The sequence below is a fragment of the Phoca vitulina genome, unplaced genomic scaffold (assembly GCF_004348235.1).
Source record: "Phoca vitulina isolate PV1807 unplaced genomic scaffold, GSC_HSeal_1.0 scaffold62, whole genome shotgun sequence".
Lineage (NCBI taxonomy): Eukaryota > Metazoa > Chordata > Mammalia > Carnivora > Phocidae > Phoca > Phoca vitulina.
This window is the reverse complement of record NW_022589765.1, coordinates 3,466,970-3,493,517: the sequence shown is the minus strand read 5'-3', so window position 1 is coordinate 3,493,517 and position 26,548 is coordinate 3,466,970. Positions and strand designations below refer to the sequence as shown.

The window sequence follows — 26,548 nt, the reverse complement described above, 5'->3', positions numbered from 1 at the left end:
GGGGAGACCCTTAACTAAGTTTCCTAACTTACTATGTTGTCAAGAGCTGTGCTAAATTCATTATAAGTGATCTCTCATTTCATCTTTGCAAGAGCACTGTGAGATAGGTCTTATCACCATTCCCATTTTTCAGATGAGGAAATTGAGATTCAGTAAGGTTAAATGATTTGCCCAAAGTTACTCAGGTAATAAGTACCAAAGCCAGGTCTTTATAACTTTAGGACCTATGTTCTTAACCTCTGCTCTATGCCCCCAAAGAAAACACATATCTGCACATTTCACCATGGACAAGCCAGCTCCTGGCAGAACATTGGTGACTGGGTGGCTTCTTCACAACACTCATGCTGACCAAGGCAGAATAAAAACAGGCTGGGATCAAGGGCCTGAGCATGAAGAATGGGGGTGTAAAGAAGTAGGTTGATTTGTGTTTGTGAGCAAGTATCAAGCTAAGTGGCTGACTACTTCTCTAAAGGAAATAAGAGCAAAGTAGTAGCCTTATCTGCCATTTTGTATAGGGAGGCCATTGCCTCTGGCCCCCAATGATGAAGATTAGTGAAACCTAATTATTTTTTGAAGTCACCGCCCACATGCTGCACTTACCAGAAGGTTCTGTAACTTGAGCTTCCATGCTGCAGAGTTTGTGCCAGGACACACGAATGCCAGAAAATCAATTTTCCTGCAGCTTTCACAGTCAGTGTGTTTGCCAGACAAAACCCCAGCCAGCCACTTTTTTAAATCAGCATAGCACCTTTAGAAATAATACTTACCGGAACACTCCTAACAGCAAGAAGGAAAAGACTTAAATCTAAAGCCCAACTGTTCAAAATTGAGAGCCACCAGAGAATATATTGAAATTGAACATTTTAGAGGCCCCATTTGGACTTAAAGGTATTCTCTGCTAAGCACCTAATGAATTAGCTTTTATCCTACTCTCTGCCTCAGCAGCATTGACAGCACATAACCTGGCATCATTCTTCTTCCCACCCACATGTGGCCATGCCCTCAGTGTGCTCCTGACTTATCATCCCACAGCATCCCCTCTCGCCTGCCCTCCCCAAGACCTAGCTTGATTCTCTGTCCCTCCCATATTCCTCCAGCACAAATTCTCTAATAAACCAAATCATACAAAGGTGGTGAATATGAGTTTTGTTGCCCTCGCATTTGCTATGATAGCTTAATCTAATTTATTGAGGATTTACTACATTCCAGGCACTGTGCTGGGTGCTTTATATAAATTATCTCATTTCACATTCTATCTCCATTTCAGAGATAATTATTAGAGCATTAGGGGAATTTAAGTAATTTGTCCAAGTCAAACAGAAGGCATGCTCTATAATGGTAGGATTTAGGAGCTTGTGACAAGCCAGTGGAGTATTATATTGGTGCCTTTTCCCTCATAGCGTACTGCACGGGCTTCAAAGCTGAACCAAGGAAGATGAAGGCTATATAAAATCACGTTGAAATGACAGGTCAAAGAAGTAAACCTCAATGAATTCACTGGCATTTTGTTCAATGTAATCACTAGCAATTTCTCCACTGGGAGGCAATGTGGAGTAGTAGAAAAAAAAACAGGTTTTGGAAGCCAACAGACCTAGATTTGAGCACTACTTCTGGCACTTGGCATCTATGCAATTATCACCTTACCTCTCTACGCTCTGAAAGATGGTGGGGGAGACAAATGATGACAATGTAATTAAGAATATAGACTTCCATGTCAAATGATCTGGGTTTAAATCTCAGCCACTTCATTCATTCATTTATTCATTCAGTTAATATTTATTGAGGACCTTCTATGTGAGAGCCCTTGTTCTAAGTGCTCAAATGAAACAAATTCCTTTTGGACTTTGTCTTAGTGGATGAAACAAAAAAGATAAACAAATATGTAAATAACATATATGTTTCAGCTGGTGTTAAGTGAAATGAAAACAAGCAGGTAAGGAGACATGTTGGGAGCGCTGTTTCGTCTCAGCTGATGGGGGAAGGCCTCTCTGTTGAAGTGACATTTGCCCAGACACCTGAATGAAGCAAGGGGGCAGACCATGCAAACGTGAGGTGGAGTTGGGTGGGGAGAGATTCGTTCCAGATGCAATGGCATGAGCAAAGGCTCTGACATGGGAACGCCCTTGGTGGGTTTGAGAATGACGGCCCACGTGGCTGAAGCAAAGTGAGAGAGAGAAGGAACAGTAAGAGATGAGACAAGACGAACCAGAGCCCTGTTGTGCTGGGCTTCCTAAGCCCTGGTAAGGATTTTGGATTTTATTCTGTGTCTGATAGGAAGTCATTTTGAGTGCTTTGAGCAGAGGAATGACATGATCCAATTGATGCGCAAAAGGACATGCAGACTGCTAGGCGAGGGTAAAAGTTGAGGAGCAGGGAGACCACATAAGAAGCGAAGATGGTCTTTCAGGTGAAAAATGACTGGCTTGGACTGGGGCAAAGATGATAAGAAGTGGTTGGATTTTGAATATATTGTGGAGATTGAGCTGACAGGTAACGGAATGTGAGAGCCAAGAAAGAAGTGAAGGATGACTGCCTGGGATTGGCCTGAACAGCGTGGTGGCGCCATTTTCTCTGATGGAGAACACTGGAGGAGTAGCAAGTGGGGGTGGGGAGAATCGAGAGGTGCATTTTGGCCATGTTAAGTTGGAGATGCCTATGAGATATCTAAGTGGAGACACCACTTAGGCAGTTGGATGAAAGGGTCCAGGGTTTAGAGAGGTCAGGGCTAGAAATCTTACCAGCTGTATCATCTTGAACCAGTAAATTAACCAGTAAATGAGTATTAACCAGTAAATGAACCAGTAAATAAGCATCCGTTACCTCATCAATAAAATGGGAGTAATGTTTGTTTCACTAGACCATTTGGAGGATTCACAATAATGTATGTAAAGAATGAGGCGCCATTCTTGGTGCACCCAAGAGTTTAATAAATGGTAGCCTTCTGATTGTCAGTATTCACTGCAATAACTGGTGGCTAGCTGTTGCAGAATCTTTGTTGATTGTTCTAAACCCAGACTGAGTATTAGAATCACCTAGGAAGCTTTTTAAAAAAATCTGTCGGCCCCACTTCAGGCCAATTACATCAGAATCACAGGAGCTGTGATCAGTAGCTGCCCAGGTATATATTACTTACAGATAGGAAACAGATGGGCTGGCTTTAAGAGAACTTCTCTTCGGATTAGTTCCAGCTCATCTTTTGGAAAACTAACTCTCCCCAAAAAACACTAAGTGGAAAATTTGGGCTCTTCCTGATCTTCCTGAACAAATTACTTTTTTTTTTTTCTATTGCTTTTTTTCCCCCTTAGTATGAAAATACTTCTTGCTCTAAGGACCTGGAAGAAACAGCCACCGTGAAAACTCAAAATATTGCAATTCCGGGATAGATTTTTTTCTCCTTAGTAGAAGAATATTTGTTCTTCTCATTTCCTCGGCCCTGGATTGTCAGGCTTGACCTCTGCATTACAATTATAACTGATTCAAGAATAATAAGAGTATTGAACTTCTCTTTTAAATACCTTAGTTATAAAAAATACAAATACAGCTTGAAAGTGAAATCCAATTGGCCAAGGCTCTGGATTGCTGAAGATGAAATTTCATTGAAAAATAGAAGTCCAGCAAGCTGAGGGAAGTGACCCTAGAGGTTTCAACAGCGATAGCAGTCCTAGAGGCAATCCATTGCTTGGGAGTCAGGGAATTGGAGGCTTTGCTTTAGCTAGTAGTTAAAGGGTGTGGCAGGCACACTATCTCCGTGGCCCATTCTCTGTCCTGAAAATAGATCCTACAATCTAAAGGTGAAGGTATATAGTTAGAAAAGTCAGCTTTTCGATACTCGCACACACCTCTCCCTTAACCAGTTGATGTGTCCACTATTGGGCTATCATTCCTTTAGCTGTGTTTTGATCTTTGCTGAAATGCAAGTTCTTCTGCCACGGGATCCCACTTTAGGCTTTTACCCATCATTTCTTGCTCAGTTGGGAATGTTTCCAATCCTTTTCTGTGAGCAGGATGGAGTGGGGAGGGCATCTTGTATCTGGTAAGACAAATGGGAAGAGTTGGTACTGTCCAGGTCGGGGAGTGAAACATGAGAATATCAGAAACAATAAAAGTTGATTCAGTCTTGCTTGATCACAGCCCTAGTGGTCCATATGTATATGTTTTCATTCTCAGAATAAAGGGGAAAAAATAATTTGTTGACTTCTGGTTTAAAAAGTGAGGACTTAAAGTGGGTTAAGGGTAAGACATCTTGGTCTTCAATCTCACATTTCAGGGGGGGAAATAATAGAAATATGCCCCTTGGGGGCGCCTGGGTGGCTCAGATGGTTAAGCGTCTGCCTTCGGCTCAGGTCATGATCCCAGGGTCCTGGGATCAAGTCCCACATCGGGCTCCCTGCTAGGCGGGGAGCCTGCTTCTCCCTCTGCCTCTGCCTCTCTCTCTCTCTCTCTCTGACTCTCATGAATAAATAAATAAAACATTAAAAAAAAAAAAAGAAAAAAATATGCCCCTTGATGTCATGCTAAAGTATAGGCACCATTCTGAGCAGAATTTATGTGAACTTGGTCCAGCCCTAGAGTATAATTTGCAAACATCCTTTAAGCTACCTGGGCACAGTGTACTGTTGGAGAGCATGGACTCTGGAGGCTGCATGAGTGAGTGCCCAGCTCCGCCACCTGCTGGCTCTACAGCCTTAGGCATGTTACTTAACTTCTCTGTGCCTCTGTCTGTGCACTTTTAAAATGGGATAATATTATAATGTATTTCACAAAGTTGTTGTGAGTATTACATGAGTCAACACACGTAAAACACCTAAAACAGAATCTGGGAGAATGGGCTCAATTAAATGTTAATTATTGTTGTTTTGCCCATTAAATTGTGGCTCCATCAAAGCCCATAAAGCAGGGTTTCTCAGCTGTGGTACTACGGACATTTCCAGCCAGGTTGTTGTTGGTTGTGAGGGTGTCTTTTGCATTGTAGGATATTTAACAGCATCTCTGGCTTCTATCCGGTAGGCACTCTTCTCCCCAAGTTGTAATAATAATAAAAAAGTCTCCAGATGTTGCCCAATGTCTTCTGGGAGGCAGAATCATTGCTGATTGAGAGTCACAGGGGTGGAGGATACTGGGTCCCTTCCTCTGTTCCCCCAGAATAGGGTAATAGGACCTTAGAACCATTTTCTCCAAGCCTTTGTTGACTCTGGCTTTCAAAGTCATACAGCCACCGATGCTACTTTTAACCCATTGGAATATTCTTAGTCTAACTTGGCAAGAGAAGCAGAAGACAAATCAGAATAGTGATCTGACTTTGCATGCTAGGGAGGGATGCTAGAAAGGTCACTGGGAACTGATCTGGATTGTCACCTGCACCTTTGGAGAGGAGACATCTGAAACTCCTTGAGGTGGAAGGAAACCTGTCCCTGGACTTGAGAGCACAGCGTGAAAAAGTTAGGCAAAGGCACTTGGAACAAGCACCTGACACTTGAGGGCAAAACTCAATGTCTGGGCAAAAGGTGACCTCCAACTCCACTGAAGTTGTCTAAAAGCCCAGCCCCCAAAATAATTCGGACAGGATCCCAATGCACCGATAGAAAAACTAAGAATAGAACCCAGTATTTCTTTCCCCTTCTTCCCCCGTGGCTTGCACCTACAATACATAGTCACACGGCAGTTGCTGACTGAGCAAGAGGAAACTGACAAGCAGAACCTGTCTGAATGCTTAGAAATGTGTGACCTTGAAGTGGAGGAAAGAAAGACAATGAAGGGGCGCCTGGGTGGCTCAGTCGTTAAGCGTCTGCCTTCGGCTCAGGTCATGATCCCAGGGTCCTGGGATCGAGCCCCTCATCGGGCTCCCTGCTCCGCGGGAAGCCTGCTTCTCCCTCTCCCATTCCCCCTGCCTGTGTTCCCTCTCTGGCTGTCTTTCTCTCTGTCAAATAAATAAAACCTTTAAAAAAAAAAAAAAGAAAGACAATGAAATTGGGGTTTGGTCATGCTTTAGAAATGAAGTAATTTCCTGTGCGCCTTGCTCCAAGTCAAAATGGAAACCATTGCCTTTGCTTTAGGGAAAGAAAGTGTAAAATTCAATGATTACTTTTTCCAAATGCACCTCGTCAGAGCGGCTGGCTTCTTCAAAGCAGATGTGGAAGAAAACCATGTGTTGGATGCATTTGGCAAGCCAGATGTGCCTCTCTTCCTCTTCTGCTCCAAATTGCTCGGATCTCATCACGTGGTGAGGCGCAAACACTAGGGGCCGGTAGCAGGGTTACAGTGAGTGACAGGAACATTCACTGATTCCAGTGCCTTAGCGGGAGGAGATTGGGGTTAATTGACAGTTTATCCCGATTTAAAAAAAAAAAAAAAAAGGCTTGAACAAGAAATTTAAAACGTTTTTGAAGATGAGTTGCTCTCTTTCACCAAAAAGGATATTGTCAGTGTCAGAGCCGAGTCTGGGCTTGTCATGGGAAAACAATCGGTAGCCGTGAGTTCCACGGACTTGGAGGGTGTCGCAGACTTGGAGGGCGTCGCGGATTTGGTCCTCATTAGTTGTGTCACCTGGAGCAAGTCACGGGGCTAGCAGCAACTCCCGAATTTCTGTATCGGAAGCCCGGCAGGGTGGCATTCTGGTTGGGACTCATTTGGAGGCTACACGTAGTAAGCACCACATTACCCAGACTTGTTTGTTTGTGGTGACTCTGGACTAGACTGATGGAACACGCCCACTGTGACACCGCTTGGCCTCAGCCCTACAATTACCCTCTCTCACTCTTGATTCCCTCGTCTATAAAATGGGGATTCATTCTTCCATTCCACAGATCTTTATTGAGCACCTCTGCGTGTCAGACATTGTTCTAGGTGCTGGGGATGAAGCAATGAACATACAATTCCTGCTGCTTCTACCACACCAAGTTACCGTGGAAGTTACATGGGATGGCGTGTATAAAATCTCCTTGGCAACCTGAAAGCCCTATGCGAATAGAAAGTTTAAAGAAATTCAACCATCTCCTGCTTCTGGTCATGATGAATCTAAGGTGTCTCTGAATAAGAAAGGGAAACACTTGAAAGGTTATGTGACGGGCAACACTCTTGCCCCCAAAATCTCCCCTTTACAGGCCTAACCCAAGTGCTTGAACCTTCCACTGTCAGAGTCACCACGCAAAGAACTTTTGTAGACCTGAGACTTATAACCACATTAAAGCATTGAGAATGGGCACCCTCCATCCAGGCCTTGCTCTCCCCCCCACCCCCCGTCCTCCCACTAGGACCCAAAAGCACCTGTCCTCTTCTAATGCCAGCAAGCATTAGGAAAGGCAGAGAAGAGAAGGAGGAAAGAGGAGGTTAGGAGCTCTCCAGAGCAGTCGTGTCACCAGCTTCCTTTCTTCCAGTGCCTTCCCTCACAAGGATCACCTGTCCATATCCCGGTATTTGAGAAACACAATGACGCAACATCTGCTCCTGAATGTTAGGGAAGGCACAGGAGGCACACAGCAGTCCTGCAGTGCTCAGTTCAGGCAGACAGTTGGCCAAAGCCACCTTTTTGAATCTGTACCAGCTAGCAGCACCCGTGCCCCAAACCTTTATTACAAGTAGAAATTTCAGGGCGCCTGGGTTAAGCATCTGACTCTTGGTTGCGGCTCAGCTCGTGACGATCTCAGGGTTGTGGGATCGAGCCCTGCATTGGGCTCTGTGCTCAGCAAGGAGTCTACTTGAGATTCTCTCTCCCTCTCCCTCTGCTCCTCCCCCCACTCTCGCACTCTCGCTCTCTCAAATAAATAAATAAATAAATATTTTTTAAAAAGTGAAATTTCAGAGGAGAGGCTAAATAATTTGGAAGAAAAAGCAGACTAGAGTTTTTAATGAGGTTCTCTTAACTAAAGGTACAATCTAGAGAAGAAATTGATGAAACTGTTAAGCAATAAATAATCTACGATAAAAGTAGAGAAGGCTAAACTGAGTGAGGGTAAGGTATTTTTGTTTGGAACGTGCCATTTTCCCCTTTGTTAGTGGCCTGTTTGCAGGGCTGGCTTTTTCCAGCCCCTGAACAGCACCTTTTACAATGCCAAGAAACCCACTCCCTTTTTTGAGACACCAATCCCCTATTCAAATAAAAATGATCCCTTGCTCAAGGGTAACAGAAACCCTTGGGGGTGTTTGTTTGTTTAAAGATTTTATTTTAAACAATTTGAGAGAGGATTTGAGAGAGAGCATGAGCAGGGGGAGGGGCAGAGGGAGAGGGAGAATCCCAAGCAGATTCCATGCTGAGGGCAGAGCTCAACATGGGGCTCAGTCCCACGACCCTGAGATCACAACCTGAGCCAAAATCAAGAGTCAGACATTTAACCGACTGAGCCACCCAGGCGCCCCAAGGGTAACAGAAACCCTTATAATATCAGTGAGCACTTCCATGAGGACCAAGACTACTGATGCTAGAGAAGGGGGACAGAATGGATCTCTGAGTAAAGAAGACAGTGAAATTGGGGGAGAGAGGTAGAGACTGAGAACCCAGCCTCTCTGTGACATGTACAAAGCTAGTCTTACGCATCCAGTGGTGGAAATGGACAATAAAGGCATGATGGCAAATGTGGTCAAAAAATAAATGCATAAAGCTAGCTCATTCCAATTTGAGGAATGCTGGGGTACAAAGTACCTAAAACTGGGACACTTGGCTGCCTTGGCCGGTGGAGTATGCAACACTTGATCTCAGGGTTGTGAGTTCAAGCCCCACATTGGGTATAGAGATTACTTAAAAATAAAATCTTTTTAAAAAGTACCTAAAACCATCTTCCCCTGACCTTTCCTTCATTCTATCCTCTGCAATTTAGTTACTCAGAACACACAGTCCATGTTTGGGACATGGAGATATCACAAACACCAATACTTTCTTGGCAAATTATGTAATACTTTTACTGCATGCTGACAGCAAATTAATACCATAAGTGAATTAGCAGATTATGCACGCCTCTGTTGACAATCATGCTTCCAATTTATTGGTCTGTTTTGTTAATGCAGTTAATTCTCGACTATCAACATACCGAAAAGTGACTGTGGAATCCTGTCAAAATGAAAAACTGTGCTCATGTCCAGATCATGAGAAGAGACTGTGTCACTGCCGCTTGTGCTAGTGCCGCTGTAACAAGCGCATTAGCATCAGTTCCTGGAGCCACAGCTTAGGAGGGACTCTGCAAAATTACAAAGTGTCTAGAAGATGGGGGATCCCAGACAGGGGAGGGGGACCACGGGAATTCATGTCATGAGGGTAATAAACAAAGGCCCTTACAATGTTTAGCCTGCGAAAGGGACAGTTAACAGGCGACATGGTGGTGGGCATCTTCAGGCTGCACACCATGTGGAAAAGAGCATATTTATTCTGTATTGCTACAGAGCGCAGAATTCGGACCAGTAGGTAGAACTGCAATTGTAATATTCATTCATTCCACAGATACATAGTGAGAGTTTCCTACGTGCCAGACATTATGCTAGTCACTGGGAATGCAGAGACAAAAAAAGAGAGAGAAAGAGAGAGAGACATAATTGCTATTCCCAAGGAGCTCAGATTGCACTGGGGATGACCATTACAAAGCAATAAAACCAGTGCTACCTACAGTGGAGAAATGGAAGCAGAAAGGAGAGACTGCCCAATTCAAGCAGAAGGCTTAGGACTGGAGGGGAGAGGGACTCTCATGAAGGATGTCAGTCCAACCAAAAGAATTTTCCATCAACTTGAACTGTCGTAAACTATGAGCCTCTTCTGAACTCAGGAGTGCCTCACCACCACAGACATTTGAGGAGCGAAGCCATTGCTGCATTGGGTGAGAGGCGGGACCAGATAGTATTTAAGGTCTCTTCTATTTCTTAAAGCCTGTTCCTCTACTGATTCCAATTGGATGTTCTGTTGACCAAGTGGATATTCTAATTTAACTCTTAGGGAGGCAGAAAGCTTCATTCACCAGGTCTCCCTAGTAGCAGTGTTCTGGTTAATGGGGATTTTAATGTATGAACCTCAACTAAACTACCAAACATAAATTTTAAAGGAAAATTTGCCATCCTACCCATTTTTCTTCCAACAAGTTTTTTAAATCCAAATCAAATGGGAACGACTTTTATTGATGACAGACCATGGGCATTCACCAGGAATATATCTGAGGACCCAAATACGTGAGTAACACTTGAACATATCATTCCCTCCATGAAATGAAGTAATGATTCTGTGACTATGGGACTAAAGTAATTGATAAAGCTATTAAATTCTGCCACGAAAACAAATTACACTTTCTGTACTATAAAAACATGTAATGGTTTCAGCACTGCCTGTGTGCCAGGCACTGTTCTAAGTGAGATGCATGTATTAACTCATGCAATTTCTCCCAAGAATCCCTTGAAGTAGGCACTTTAAAAAAAAAAATTATCCCATTTGATGGATGAGGAAATTGAGACACACAGGGGCTTAGATAACTTAATGCACCCAGCAAGTGGGATTCAAACCCAAGCATTGTGACTCCACACTCTCAACCACTGCGCTATACAGTTACCTTGTATTACCTGGGTCTCCAGAGGAATACTTACGCACAGTGATGAAGAGCAACCAGCACTGCAAAGACATACAAAGTCGGAGTGGCAGGCTAAGTGTGGTCACTGATCACGTTTCCACGCGTCAACCTCACTGGGCCCAAGATTCAAATCTCCACTCAACAAGAAGGCAAATTCCTCCATATGGTTGACCTTCATGATTTATTACAAGTAGTTGGAACAGTGACTGTTGAGTCCATGAATGCTAGAGCTCTGCTTTATCTGCTGTTTTGGATTCATCTGCTCCTCCTCCATTCATGGATTTCTCCGTTTTGGATCTCATATGCTAATTATCTAGTAGTGCTAAGAGAATTCCGTGCAGCCTCTCTGCATACCCCTCGCTCATTCCTTCTTAGGTACAACATGGTACTCTGTGGGACGAAATAGATGAATCATGGCGGGTTTGAGAAAAATGAACTTGCCCATAATTTTTTTAATTTCTCCCAGATGATTGAGCTAAGATTCAATTCCTTTTATTGCCTTCAGTATTTCAGCCAAAATAAGACAGACTGCAAAAAAAAAAAAAAAAAATGCTAGTGATTTTTTTTTTCTTCTTTTTGATCTAAATGTTAGACTGTCACTTAAACGCTAGTTAGGAAGACAAACGTTTCAGCTTAATTTTTCTCACTTATGAGCCATTGCTTTTTCCCCTTCTTAACCTAGTTCAGAATTCAGTCATTAACCAGGACCCAGTCATTTCTGCCACTAACTAACTTTTCATTTACTGCATTCATTAATATCTGCTGCATGTACATCACACACATTTAAAGTGCCCACTTCGAGCAGTGCCATTTATTCTCCTAGACATTCATCATTACCTAAAAGAATAAACCTTTAAACCTATATCAGCAATCAAAGAGCTCAAGTAAATGATGAAGTAAATGAATCCAAATTATAGTGTATTCGGATCAGAATTCACAGACCCCTTTGCCTTTGCCTTATAAATTTATCTTTGGAAGCCACAGACTGTTTGCAAATAGCATAAGACACAAATTGGCCTACCCGCCTCCCGCTTTCACTCAGGTTTGATCGGGCGAGATGAACACAAAATACCTCTTTACAAGTGCACAGAGATATGCACCTACTACGGTGTTATCTCTAATACCAAAAAAGAAATGGGAACTGACCTAAAAGTCCTTCAATAGAAGATTGTGTAGATAAAGTATGGTATAGCCATAGATTGAAATGTTCTGCAGCTATCACAAAGGAGATGTATTTATTCTCATAAAAATATAAAGAGATGCAAGGGAATGATAAAGACCAAATTCAGTGTAATGGTTACTTTTGGTCTAGAGGAAGGGTATGCAGTTAGGAAGGGGAATATAGTCAGACTTCAACTGACTTCATAATGTTTTGTTGCGTTTTGTGGCAGATACAAGGTGTTCTTACATTATTTTTTTGTATCTTTCAATGCATCTGAATTATTTACTGTTTTTAAAAATTCTTTGAGCCACTGACTAGGAAATTCCTACTGAGATAAAATTCAGTCATTGAGAATGCATTTCATTGTGATGTTTAGAAGTTGTTTTATGTGTCAGATGAGGATAATGGGATATGGAATGAGCATAAATGTTGATGGGTGAGATTTCAATCTTAGAAGACCTGATTATTAGGGGAGAGTTACTGGTGTGGACAACAAAGGCAGACCACGTGGCAAAAACAAAAACAAAACAAAACGGATTACAAAGCATATATCCTGATTGGTTCAGCTGGAAATTGGATCCAATGATCTTAAGAGTGACTTCAGCTCTAGAATTCTACAGTGCTCTAAAACTAGTGCTGGTAGCCATTTTTCACCAACCTTCCAATACCTTTGACCAACAATCTAGATGTCACCCTGATCAGGCTAAGCTTCAGTTATTAAGCAAATATATCTTGTGCTGGCTGCCAAGAGGGCTACCAAACGGAATCAGGCATGGACTTTGTCCTCAACAACACCCAGTAATGTAAGACAGTCACATAGCCAACTCACCAAAATGCATTCCAGTAAGCTCTGTAGCAAAGGTATGAGCAAAAGTGCTTTCGGAGCACCCAAGAAAGCACTTCTGTGGGACCAGGGGAGAGTCAGGAAAGATTTCACAGAAGACATGATATTTGCTCTGGACCTTGTAAGGTGAATAGGGATAATTCAGGCAGAAGCAAAAGCATAACCAAAGGCATAAGACGTGAAGTTGTGTGGCCTATTTCAGTGAACAGTGAGTAGTCTGATGTGACTAGATCATAGGAGAGTGTAGTTCAAGATCATAAAGTCTCTTAAATATCATACATAAGAGTCTGAATTTTGTCCTGTAGGTTTTAGGGAACTATCAGGAGATTTTAAAGAATGATCAGATTTACATTTTGGAAGGATCACTGGAAGATAAATTGAAGAGAGAGATGAAGCCAGGAGAGCAATTAGGAAGCAATGTAGTCCAGACCAAAAAATGATGGGAGCTTGCTCCAGGACAATGGTAATGAGGATGGAAAGAAGACAAAAGGACAGATCCTACATTTCTGTGTCAGAATAGACATGGCATAATGAGAGGCTGAGGAAGGTGCCAAAACCAAACTTTCTAGCTTGAATGTTAGGTGGTTTACTGATAGAATTTAGGAGAGCCAGGCTTTCTAAGAAAGATAGTAAGTTGGGTTTGGAAATGTTTAATCTCAAAGTGTCTATAGGACCATCAGGTGGAGATGTCCATCGGCAAGGCTTGTGTGCTGTCTCCCCAAAACATATCTCTTCTTTCTACCTCTATTGCTCCCAACCTAGTCGAAGCCACCACCATCTCTCCCCGGACTACTAGAATAGCCCCCTAACCAGTCCCCTCGCTTCCACTCTGGCCCACCTTAGAGTGGATTCTCCATAGAGCAGCCAGAGTAATGTTTTAAAACTTTAAATCGGATCTTATCACACCCCTCCTCACAATCTTTCGTTTTCAGTCAGAATAAATCCAAATGTTTTACCATGACCTACAGGGTCCTACAAGATCTGACCTCTGATTATCATTCTAAACTCCTTTCCTACCATTCTCCCTTTTGCTCATTTGGCTTCAGCCATATTGGCTTTTTCTTTTTCCTGTTCTTTTTGCAAAGCAAACATGGAAACCATATTTCCAATCTCAGTGAACAGTTTCAGTGGCTCAGTGAGGGCCTCAGTGGGGGATCTGATTGCCATAAACACTTTCCATGGCCATAGCTCTGGGAGCTGGAATTACTTAAGCTGGCCTCAAGAAGGTTGTCAGCCAAAATCCAGAGGAGAGCAGCTAAATTAACAATCAAAAAACCTGAGGTCGGGGCCAGGAGAGCCCATAAAATGACACTTGATATCATGGCATAGGTTTCTAGTTTCTACCGTGCTTCCTCACCTCTGGTCAAATAGCACTTCAGAATTTTTCTGTAGGGTTTTCATTCCTAAGGACCTAGCTCCCAACTCAGTTGGAAGTTCTGGGGTCATTGAGATCACACTCCCTTTATATTCTCCAGAATGCCTAATACAGAGCTATAAGCATTTAGTACATGTTCTAAGGACCACCTGAATTGAGATGAAATTTAATGGCATTAAATTCAAAATCCAAAATGGTAAAAATGAGGGAAACTTGGTTTGGCAGGAAGAACTAAAAGTTGGGGTTTGGCCTCCACCTGAGTTGAAAGAGGGACCCTATTCACTCTCTATTATATTCTTCACACCCCCAGTAGAATGCTTTAGATATAGCATATGCTCAAGAAATATTTGTTAAAAGGATGGATGAAAGGCTAAATACATTAATGCAAACTCAGGCAGTGTTGTGCTAGAAAATAATGCTCCAATGACTAGAAGCAAACCGTGTGTCTTTCCATTCTGTCTTTGTCGGATATCTGGGGTACCATGTCTATCTCTAGGCAATCTAATTAAAGAGAGGCATTGCTAGCTCAAATCCTATGGGAGATAGACCAAAACTGTGAGCATTCTGGAAATAGCTTTAGACATCAGTGGAGTTTGACCAGACGAAGAGAGGGTTTAACAACCGCCATCATGCAGAAGCAGAGATGGGATTGCCTTGCAGAGCTCTTGCAGATAGTGATAAAGGTTGGGAGTTACAGAGAGAGAAATTTCAGCTCGGAATAAGAAAGGACTTTCTTCCAATAATTGATGCCCTGTGCCGGAGTGGGCTCACTAAAATGGTTTACGCTTCCCTCCAATGGCAGTTTTTTTCAGGCAGGTAAAGGTAACCACAGAGCAGGATATCATAGGGGAGATTCCTGAATGGAGAGGAAGATTGAACCAAGAAAGTGTTTTTCAAACTAGATTGCAAACCCATTAGTGGAGCCACGAAATCAATTCAGTGCGTCCTGACTTGTGTGTGTGTGTGTGTGTGTGTGTGTGTGTGTGTGTTTGCAGTGAATTAGAATAGGGTGGAAAATATCAGAGAGCATCACACATCGCAAAGACGAGGGCAGTTTTGAGAAACCGATTGTGGAACCACGCTTACATACGTATGCGTGTACCTACCGGGTCACAGCGTGGCCTGCTCTTCTTCCTGCGAGCGGCAATCGAGCACGTTCAAAAACCACTGTGCCGAGGCCTTTTCCAGTGCTAATATCTGGTAGCTCTAAGAATCCTTCTCTCTGTTGCAGAGGTCCAAAATTGCAGTCTATGAGAAAATGTGGTCTTACATGAAATCAGCAGAGCCATCTGTGTTTACCAAAACGACAGCAGACGGAGTGGCCCGAGTGCGGAAGTCCAAGGGGAAGTTTGCCTTCCTGCTGGAGTCAACCATGAATGAGTACATTGAGCAGAGAAAACCGTGTGATACCATGAAAGTTGGTGGAAATCTGGATTCCAAAGGCTATGGTGTGGCAACCCCTAAAGGCTCAGCATTAAGGTGGGTGGAATAATATAACAATATCCGTGTTGTTATAGTATTCCACCTACCCTGATGCATTTTGTTGTCATTTTCTTTCTTGTGGATTTTGAGGTAACTTTTAAAGTTTAAAACCTACACTATTCCATGGAGTTAAATAAGACGGTAAATTATGGTTTCATCGATTTAATGCATCCATTTTTTTTTAATGTTCTCTCTCTGTGTTGTCCTCTCTGACTGTTTGTTGCTGTTTTAATTTTACAGTTCAACGGCTTTTTCAATTTAAATGGTAAAAGCCAAGTTATGGTGCCATATGTGACGAATGTTAATTGCATGGATGTGGTGTTCTTGTTACTTTTTTTCTCAAAGACAATTTCCCCATCCCGCACACTTCAGTTTTGAGCAAATGTTATCCTCCATGCCACCTTCCAATATTTAACCCTGTATTTGCTGTACAGACATTTTTATAGCTCCACGTTCTGTGAAATTTAGCCAATTTGTCCTCTTGTGCTCCTTTTTATACGTTAACGATTTCCTAAGCATTTGTGCATTTTCTTACAAGTTATGTTTTATCGTTTCAAGAAATGCTGTTAACCTGGCAGTATTAAAACTGAATGAGCAAGGCCTCTTGGACAAATTGAAAAACAAATGGTGGTACGACAAAGGAGAGTGCGGCAGCGGGGGCGGTGACTCCAAGGTCAGCCTCAATGTCACCACAACCGGGTACCCTTAGTGACGAGTAATCGGCAAGACTGTTATCTTATTATTGAGGAGAGAGCACAAGACTCACACATAAGGTGGAATGACCAGGTTATTCCCCTGCCTGGCAGCTTTGGGAACCAGAAAGACTCCAGGGCACTGCCCGCATTTTTGATCTAACTTGGGTCCCTTCTTAAACTCCCAGACAGAGGCTCCCCCTCCACACCCCTCCCTTCCCCTCACACGCCAGACTGGTTGCCTTATGAAGGCCATAGTGTGGGTTTCAACGGCCTAGGCTTTCAAGAGCCCCAGGCTTGCCTTAAGACTATCCCTGCCTGCCTCACACCAGTGGTGTGAGAAATCAAATCTACCTACTGAAAAGTCAGGTTACAGCCTTTTTTTTTTCCCCAAGGCATGACGGTTGCTCACAGAGGTTGGTTGGTTGGTTGGTTGGTTGATTAGAGTTGGCTTCTTCAATTATGTGTGAGTGATGAGATGGTGTTCTTGATATGTGATGGCCTGTTTAAGCTGGCCCCACTTAACTTGAAAGCCAAAGAACCAGCTCGGTTTCAAGTTAAATGGGGTCTTTCTTCAATAGGCCACCCCATATCCAGATTTGGCAAAGACATTCTGTATATTTAAACAAGTGCGTCGTCTAACTGTGATACTCCATGTGTATAAATCCCTGATTTGGCTTCTCCTTAGCCATGTTCTTGGTTCAGGTAGGTCTAATTGTTATCCAGGCTGCCTTCATGAGAAAATCCATCTTACTTGGCATTCCTTTGGCTCCACAATGCTCTTCAGGGCTAGAAAGAACGAAACGAATAGCCTTCATCCAAGCAACAAGAAATAGGGGCAAGCTCAGAAGCCATGATACCAAGTAATGGAAGGACACGTTGGGTAAGTACAAGAGAGGACCTGAAAACAAAATCCTCCATGACCTAAAGGGCATGCGAATTATATTGAAGCATGTAAGATCAACTCTTGTACAACCAAGATACCCATGGGCATCTTAAGGTGAAGAACAGTGTTTCCCACACACAGGCCAACAGACAGGCAAGCCAACCCTTTTCTCCTTCAGAGACAATGGTTACACCTCTGCTCTTCTCTTTCTCTCTCCATTCCTCAGGATCCTGATGGAAAAGTTAGTTGGCCAGTCTGCAGTATATTATGGGTTTGGAAACACTGATACAGAGCACTTTCAAAGAGATAAATTCAAATACAACTTTCTTCAGCCCATAATCTTACCACGCATTGGCGAGGTCTTTTATTGTAAAACCTTGATTAACCAGAACTCATCTAACCAGTACCCCAACTAACTGAATTTCCCCTCCTCAGTACTCCACATTGATGAGAAAGCAGCAATAGTACCAAAAAAGAAGAATTCTGCAAGGAATTGATTTTTTTCTTTTAAATCACTTGCCAAGAGATGACCTATGGTTAGGTCACATTCAGCTTTGTCTCCCATATCTTCTCTCCATCTGGATTGACCCTCAAACATTAGAGGCTGCTTCCTGGAGGCGAGAAAGTGGATACAAGCATTTTGGGGGGGGAAAAAACATGTTGTTAGCCAAGAATGAAACAAAATGAGTACTCTTAGTGAAAATTCTATTCCTCCCTTATGGATTCCAATTAATCAAGGTTTTACTGTGTCAGAAAGCAGTAACTTCCTTTCCCACCAGTGTGAACCGATAACATTGACAGCTTAGCCAAGCTTTCGGCTCAGTTGAGTTTGCAGGGGCTAACCTGATGCCTAGAGCATTTAGCACCTTCTTCCTGGTCTTTTTCTCATGTTCTTAGCAAGCCACGGAGAACCTAATTTTCTCACTCAAGTGAGTTGCAGAATGAAAAGTGAGCTGGATTGGATACATTGCTCTCGTGACTCCATCCTTCACCCTCAGCATGGTTACAGAGGAGCCATGGACTGCGTCAAGATGCCTCTAAAACATCCACATGATGCCAAGTGCCCAGAAGTTTTCAAATAACCAGATGTTTGCTGTTACACAAACCAAAAACAAATCTGCATGTAGTTGGCCGAATTTTTACTTTTCACCCCGAGGTTTTGGTATCCTGAAGACCCCTAAAACTTTAGACCGGCTCTTTGCTAATTACAACCAACAATCAAGCTTTTCTCTTTTTCCTCAGCTGATACTGCTGCAAGGTTATCAAGTAACCTTATTGCCAGCCCACGATTTCCAGATGATCTGATTTTCGATATGCAAGTAGGAAAAACAGTTCAGTAGAGCCTAAATGTTTCCAGCTTCTTTGACACTAGTGCTACCTGCCAGGCATCTTTCAAAATCACTTGTTTCGGTCATCCCTCCAGCCAGCCTTTTGAAATAAGTCAACCCCTTTCTCAGCTATGGATAATAGTATGATGAGTGCCGCATCTCCAACGATTGCTTATTCTGTTTCCGGATTACCAAGGAGTTTGCCTTTGTCCTCTCCCTTCTCGCTACCTGCTGTTTGCTGAGAGTGAGCAAGAGAAGGGGCAAGAGATGAACTTGAATTTGTTTTTACCACTATTTGGTGGTGACGCCAAAAGCAAATCAGTGGAGAAGGTAGAAAAGGCAGCGAAGCCCCGTTAATCTGGAGCCCTCAGATTTACAATTTGTGACAAACCTGACAGGGACCAGTGGACTGTCTACCCGCATAGCATCAAGAAAGGGGCCAGGAGAGGTTTGTTAAGCAAATGAAGAGTTTAGATTGTCAGTTGAATTTCTTCCTTAAGAGAACAAATTTTTTTCGCAAACATTGCAAGCATTCGTTAGATAGCATCATATTTATTACAAATCTATCTGCTAAAGTAGTTCTCACAAGGACCTCTACTACGGCAGTGTATTATAGTGAGTTTGAATTACAAAACAGACCTAAAGTAATAAAGCTGTCATTCCTCAAGCCTGTTTGGTAATTCAGGACTTTCTCATTGAGACAGTCCTTCCCCTATGTTAGTCCAAATCAGTGAGGTTTGACTGTATTAGTAAAGTGGCTTGAGAATTACACTTCCACATTGTATCCCATCCCCAGGTGACCTGACAATTGACTGTTGAATGTACCATCATTTCACGGAGAATGAGACCCAGAGATGGTGGTGACTTTGAGATGGTCACACAGCTAATGCTGTCACAAATCTCTGCTGACTTTCAGGGTCACCTCTTGTGATAATATTGCAGACAGCAATTGATCACATAGACCCATCCAATGAGCAATGCAAAGCTGATTGCATGTAAGATATTTCCACGAAAACCAGGTTCATTCTCAACTACCTTGGTTACAAGGCAATTGGCATATTTAAGCCATTTCAGCCCTCAGTGCTGATTACTAAAAATGACAATAATCACAAAGCCTGACATTTATGAGTGCTTTTACTTTTTCAAAAACACTTCCACACCTATTATCTCTGAAACCAGGAGAGGGAGAAAAACCTACAATACTTATCTCTCTGTTTCTCTCCCGCAACCTTAAAATAATAAGTGGGCAATTATGTTAAATTGTTGACTTTTCCCCCCTGGCATGAGACATCATGAATTTTCAGCCTACTCTCAAAAAGTTACCCTTCTACGGAAGGAACCGACAATTTTTCAGGCTGTTTTAAATGTGCACATGCTTAAACTAATGCAACAGATATTTATTTTCTTTCATTTCCCTGATTTTATCTCATTTTCGGAATGCAAGGAATTAAGACAAGGTCAGCCACTAAGGTGGCCCCTGCACCGAAATCCTGCTCTGTTTTAGCCATTTCCTGAACCTGGGCTAATAGGACACAAACAAATCAGACCTGATCCTTCCTTGATGGACTATAAATGTACAGCCAAGGATCATGAAAATTAGAGCTGTGGTTTGGGAATTTTTTAACCTGCAAGTCACCCTTTTGTGTTAGTGCGTTATTACAATGTGTTGTGTAAATGCGGTAATTAAGAGCCAGTAGGTTGTTTCAGCGATAAACCCAGATCACGGGGGGTTTGTGACATAGCCAGTGAAAGTCTGTCTCTGTAAATCACAGCAGAATAGGGATTTAGCTGCTGAATTACCACATAAGCACATCAGCCTCCCTCCACAGCTGCCTGTCGCCTCAAACTTCCAAATTCTTCTGATTCCGCCCCCGCTCACCCTGCTTCACTCCCTTAATCTTGGGGAAAGGGCACCAGCTTAGCTTTCCTGTGTAGCTGTACCTTCCTAGAGGGGGTCTGCTCTATGAAACAAGCTACCTGTGCCTGGCGGGACAAGACTTTGTAAGCCCTCCCCCCACCTCACCCTAAAATTGTCCCGGCTTTAGTTCTATCCAGGAATTTAGACTTCTAGTGTCCGTCTTTTCCAAGCTGACAATCAGCACGCTTTGTGTGCTTTGGGGAACACTGGAACAGAATGTTTCAATGGAACCGCCCTGAACCGCTCGTCTGGAAGGAGAGTTGCACAACCAGTGCCTCACCTTGCAAGGCATATCGGGAAGTCAGGGATGACGATGGGAGAAATGCAGTTAAACTTTGATTAAGTAAAGAAATGGTTGAGTGATCATTATGATTTACAGAACCTCGTTAGAGAAACGCAGCTTTGTTATCTTCAAAACTATATAGGGACTAGAATAGCCACTGTGACGCTAGGAAAGCATTTAGGGAACTTGTTTTCCTAAATTCAAAAAGTGGCTTGCAATTAAAATTAGTTGTGTTTCTTTTCATGTGGGTGCTTTCAGAGGACCTAAAAAGAGTTTGTTCTCTTAAGAAATTCAAACGCGTCCTTCCTTCCTATCACTAGCAATCATGTTTTTGATCTCCTGCATTTGCTTAGCAAGTCTCATATTCAAAGACAGTAAAAAGTTATACTTTAGAACAGCCTGCTTTCAAATGCCCTCAGCTTCCTATTTGGTGGCCCTTAGCTGAATGAGGTGATACTATGTTTCCCATATGTATAAATGAGAGCCTCAGTTGTGTGTGTATTCCTTCTTCCGTGTGTGTCTACAATCCTCCTCTCCTATGCCACCGTCTCTTAACCACTTCTCTTCCACACCCAGAATTCTTTGACATTCTTGGGCCTTGGGTCACGGATGTGAATCTGCATCTGCCTTTTACCTGCAACAAGATGGACCTTTTATTGGCAGAAGCCATCCCTAAAGGTAGACATTTTGGATGCCCAGGGTTAAGATGGATCCCAATGACTCTTTATTGACACTGTTATGTGTGTAGGCAAGAATCATTACAGATCGATGGCACTTCCTGGGTCTTAGAAGAAGTTCCTGTGAATCACCGAGACTGGTTTGGGATCAAGGAGTAGGGTGAGTATATTATGCTCTTCGTTGGTTTGCATGTCTCTGTGCTGGTGCTGCCTCCTGGAAGTATGAAGAACCTGACAGTTTTCTTTGCTGGTAGTGACTAAATTTGCTCCTTGAACTTTACTCAGGTCTTCTTCCCAAGAGCAAACCCTCACTTTCTCTCAAGTGGCTGCTTCAAGCAAGGGACCTTTTTTGCCTTAAGAACTGAACCAGTCCAGTGACTGCCAAAACCACTGATTTTTGCCAGATGGTGTTAAAGAATCAATTCTACCACCAGGAAAAAGTTGTAGTCCCAGAAAAAAAAATTGTTTTAATTAATCCATTCTAGCGATTTTTTTTTTTTTTTTGGCAATTGCGTGGCCTTAACATGATTTCTATGATTAAGACGTGATGATTTGCCTTTGGTGTTATCCTGATAACTTGAATGTGTTTCTTATTGACAAATAATGACTAAATGTTCAACACCTGAGCTACTGAAAGAGCAGCAGGAGAGAAAAGCCTGCAGGTAAGAATGCTGTTATACAATTGCCGACAGGAGAGACACGGCCACAGAGGCAGAGTGAAATGGTGTGTGTTTATACCCTTTCTGCCCCACTAAGACCAAATCATTTGGTTTCCTTTCATCTGGAGAGAAGGTTATAGAACTACACTCTCCGAAAGGCAAGACAGCCATGGAACCGAGACATGAAAGATTTGAAATGATTGAAATATATGCAATGAGGGTGGGAGTTGAAGTTGGTGGAGAAGGGTGGGGGCAAATTTATGGAGAACAATGGAAATCCATTCTCTTTTGACTTTCTAGAGAGCGGTACAGCATTTGGCCCTTGGCACGTGAGGCAAATCCCCATTGGTCGCAGGTGGCAAAAGTGTGTTGCAAGCACTAAATTCCCTGTAAAGCTGAATTTCATCTGGCCTTGAAGGAAATATTTCTCAAAATACAAACTGAAGGCAATAGCACACTTTGCATCTAAAAAAGAGAGCGAGCGAGCAAGCGAGAGAGAATGAGAGGGAGAGACTGAGTCTGCTGGTGTGTCTTATGTAGCCTCACTGCTGGAAAGGGCAGAGAAGTGGATGCTGGACTGCGTGCTAGGAAAGGATGGAATGTGTCCTGGCCTGGCAACCAGTAGTCAGCTTTCGGATCTGATAGATAGACCCCATTTGTTGCAATCTAATGGAGCATAAGCTAAGACTGATTATTTTTCTATGGGTCATGCTGAAGAGAGGGCTTTTGGGGAGAAAAGAAGATGCCGACACCCATCAGATTAAACTCTCGATGAACATTTTGCCTAGAGTCAGGGGCATGAACTCGACATCTTCAGAAACACGTGTCATGTGAGTTTCTGATCTAACATGAGATCGGTTTCTGTCTGTCTTGTCCGGCTAGGTTTTTCTTTCTTGGTGCCATTGGGATGAACTAAAGGAAACACGTTTATAAGTCATAAAGCCCAACCAAATTTGATAGTTTGAGTTTTTAATGGATCTTAAAACAGAGTTTTCAAGTGCATCATATCAATTATGACTGGGGGAAGTATCTGTGGCCACGTTTTAACCAAAACTGGCTTCTCCAGATGCTTAGCATCTTCCCTGAGCTCCTTCTCTCTATCAGGGACAAACAGAGTAAGAAGTCCTCCCAAACAAATTGGGTTGTGTGAGTTAGTCCACACCAATAATGGTTTTGGATTCCTGTTCTAAAGGGAGAGGTTGGACAAAGTCCCGGTTTTGCCGAAGTCCATCAGTGAAATTCACAACTTGTGGACTCAAGGGGTCTATCACTTTGAATCTGAGAGATTACCGTCTGGAAATGCACTGGCTTTACTCACATATCCACAATTGACTTCTGGAGCTGCTCCTCTAGCATAGATGCTCATTGATAGGTTTCAGTCACTAGCATTGTTAGGCCCTTAGTAAAATGACTCACAGCTTTCAACTCCTCATGTTATGTGCATGCATTATTGAATTTGCTCTTTGCACTTGTATTAAATTATGGTCTAATTAGCAAGGAGTTAAATAGGTTTGAGCTACATTTGTGAACTACATAGATATAAATTCTCACTCAGAGGGAGCTTCTAGCAGCTAAGCTCTGCATAACTCTGCAAATCATTGTAGCTGCCCCTGGGGACTGAGGGTTGCCTGGGTGGCCAGAGCCCAATAATGCCAGCAGTCGTATGGAACATGCTCCCAGGTTGTGGAGAAAGCTCAGGCTGATCCAAGGGTAGAAGGATTGAAATGACTTAAATCCTCATTCTCCTAGAGTCCTGCATCCAGAAAGCCCTGTGAAAGAATTGGATAGAGATTTTTTTTTTTTAAGGGCTCCAGATTCTAGTGTAGCCTAGGGCATATATTGAACTACGATGACCTCTAACAGCTAGTGTATGGAGAGGTGACCTATCCCACGGTAACCAACAGAAAAGAATATAAAGGACCTTAGAGTAAATCCTTTTATCTAGCAAAGAATCTTCTCTTGGTTGGTCATCAATTGGCTTCAACTTAATAAATCAAGACCTACTTGGGCAGAGATGTCTCTAGCTGCCTGTCTGCACATGCCTGTGATTTCCTGAGTGATGCTAGGAGTTTTTCAGAAAAGGCGAGGGAAGCAAGTGAGCAATTGGGAAAGGTGACTTGTCCCCATGAAAACCTGAAATATCTTCAGTAGAAAAACCAGTGAAAGAGAGGATGGCAATCCTCCCTCCACTGGGCTGAAGACAATTCTAAGAAGTCATTCAACAGGAAAAAAATCACTAGGTACCAAGAAGCAAGGGTCAGTAAGTTGAAGTGAGGTTTAGATGAGGCATGCGGTGAGGGGAGGGCTTCCAGCTTAGGTTGTGATAAGCTTCCATTGTCATCATCCAGAGGTTGTGTTGTTAGAGCAGGTTCCTCACTAACTATGCAAATACATCACCCTTACTCATATATTTCTTTTACTTCTCTGTGATCTCCTTGTCTGTCTCTGTAAGCTATGTATTTACACATATATCTACCCCTCCTAAGGGCACCATTGAAGATCTTCTGGCATCATTAATTAAACAGGCATTTGCTCTTTAGGTGTCCCTGCTCAGAAAGGAGAAGTGAAGCCATTCAGAGCAGAACCTATCCCATAGTCTCTTGGGCAGATAAATCGTACTGCCCCTGGGATCCTGTATTTTTCAGGCTCAGAGACATAGCCACAGTACAGATTTTTGTATCAACCCTTCCAGGATCACCATTGGGAGGAAGCAACTTGGTCATTAATTCACTAGGCCATTTTTTTCTTCTTTCCCACTCTGGGGAAACTCAGCACCCTTGCATCACTCTCCCCACACTTCTCTGTTCTTTGTTCATGGCTCCAAACTACCTATTTTGGGGTATTTCCTGAACTCAAAATTGAAAAATAAATAGGACACTTCTTTTGAAATATATCAAAAATTTTAGTTACTTTGTGTTTTTTTTTTTTTTTTTAAGTAAACAGTTTCTACGTTCACAGTAAAGGAAATGGTCTTCTTATCCTAAAACTGTCTCCATATGTAACACTGGCCATCACTAAGATAACACTGACCCAGCTGGCACATGCCAGGAATGAGCTGGAAACCTGGACACCCGCCACCCAGGCCTGGATGCCTTGGATTTGTGAGCACCGTCCTTTGTAGCTGAGGTCCTGCCAGGTGTGGATGGCAGAGATAAGCAAAAATCTGTATCAGCCAGTTACGGGTTTTATTTTGTTTTGTTTTTTTCCAAGGTAGGACTCATTTTCAAAACATTATGAATTACATTACTACCTCTATTAAAAAAAAATAGATGTCACTCCATGACTGTTCCCCATGCTCAGGAAAGCTTCATGTGCTTTCAAATGATGCTAATTCACCTCTGCTCTTATGCTCTCTATCTGCTCACCAGTCCATACACATCTCTATGACTTCAGGTGCGGCGGATCGTTCTCTTCTTAGGGGGAGCTTTACACTCTTCCTCCCTGAACAGTTTTTAAACAAAACGAAATAGAGTGTTGGAGTCTGTAAATAGTTACTCTGGTCCATGTCCCATTTCCCAAAGAAGCTTTGTATTTTAACAAGGAATGTTGTGCACACTTAAAGGTATGCGATTCTCAGGATGGAATTTCAGGTCCCCGTGAAGAAAATATTTTTGGAGCAGGGGACACTCCCCAGACCCCCTGAAAATACATCACAAAGCTCTCCTGTTCTCCCCCTCAGCCTCTGGACCCTTGCCTTTGTCTTGGGAGGGCTGTACTCAACAAAACGTTCACAGCAAGCCTGCCAAAGGGGACAATGCCTGACTAATCTCCATGATAGGAATCTGACCTAGTTTGTTTAATTCTTTCTGTTCTCTGTTGAGGTGAGTACAATAAATATTTCTGACTTATAATTCTCTGAGGTATCAGTTAAGGGCCTGCAGTAACTGCTCTGAAGCCTTCCCTTGGAGACCTATGGCGGCAGCACAGTGAAAGGCCCCAGCCACCAGATATGCCCTAGCTAGGTTGATAGCTATGTGGAGTATGGTGGTCCCCAAAGACAAACTTCATTAGGAACATCCAAGCGCAAAGAACAAAAATAAAAAGGACTGCCACCCTTTCGTGTGTTCCATTGGAAAATGCACTGTACAGAGTTGAACAGATATTCATTTGCCCTCTGGCCTGCGCTATCATTTGCTGTGCAGGCTTGAGCAGGTTGCTTAACCTATCTGTGCTTGGGTTTCTTTACTTACCAAGTAGAGGCCATAAATCTCCCTTCTTAGGGTGATCATTAAATTCGAACAATAAGTAGAAGTATGATAATTTTGTGAGATCCCAGGCTGAAAAGCAAAACGCTAAAAGAGAGTTATCTATTCAACAAGCATTTGTTGAGAGAACAATTCTAAGCGGGGATACCAATATGTAAGCCACGGTCCCTGCTCTTGAGAAGCACACAGTTTAGGGGGAGTTACGAGACATGGGTACAGATAATAAGGAGGGGAGAAAATACTGAGGTGGGGAGCGAAAATGGCTTCATGGAGAAAGTGACATTTAAAATGACCAAATGCCCACCTAAATCCTCTTCCTGTAAAAGCTCAAATTGTGCGTGCGTTCGTGCGTGTGTTGGGGGAGGGTGTCAGCACATGCGGTTGGTTCGGATTGAGCTGGGCAATCCCGTAAGGTACAGTGAGAAAGAAAATCCTGGCAGTTTTTCTCTGCCATCTCAGGAATGTATTCCACCCCACAGTAACAAACAGTTCTAGGAGATTT

The 26,548-nt window shown here is 42.8% G+C and overlaps 1 protein-coding gene across 8 annotated transcripts in view; it reads left to right on the top strand.

The window, feature by feature from the left end:
- GRIA3 (glutamate ionotropic receptor AMPA type subunit 3) overlaps positions 1-26,548 on the top strand; it is a 275,987-nt gene that overhangs the window by 236,231 nt on the left and 13,208 nt on the right. For 5 of the 8 annotated variants that reach the window (XM_032391369.1, XM_032391368.1, XM_032391367.1 and 2 more), the window contains one exon: positions 15,148-15,395. In XM_032391369.1, coding sequence (XP_032247260.1) covers positions 15,148-15,395 — 248 coding nt within the window. Of the gene's footprint in view, positions 1-15,147; positions 15,396-15,956; positions 21,343-26,548 lie in introns of all 8 variants that reach the window. The other 3 variants (XR_004297784.1, XM_032391370.1, XR_004297785.1) reach the window with 2 other exon arrangements.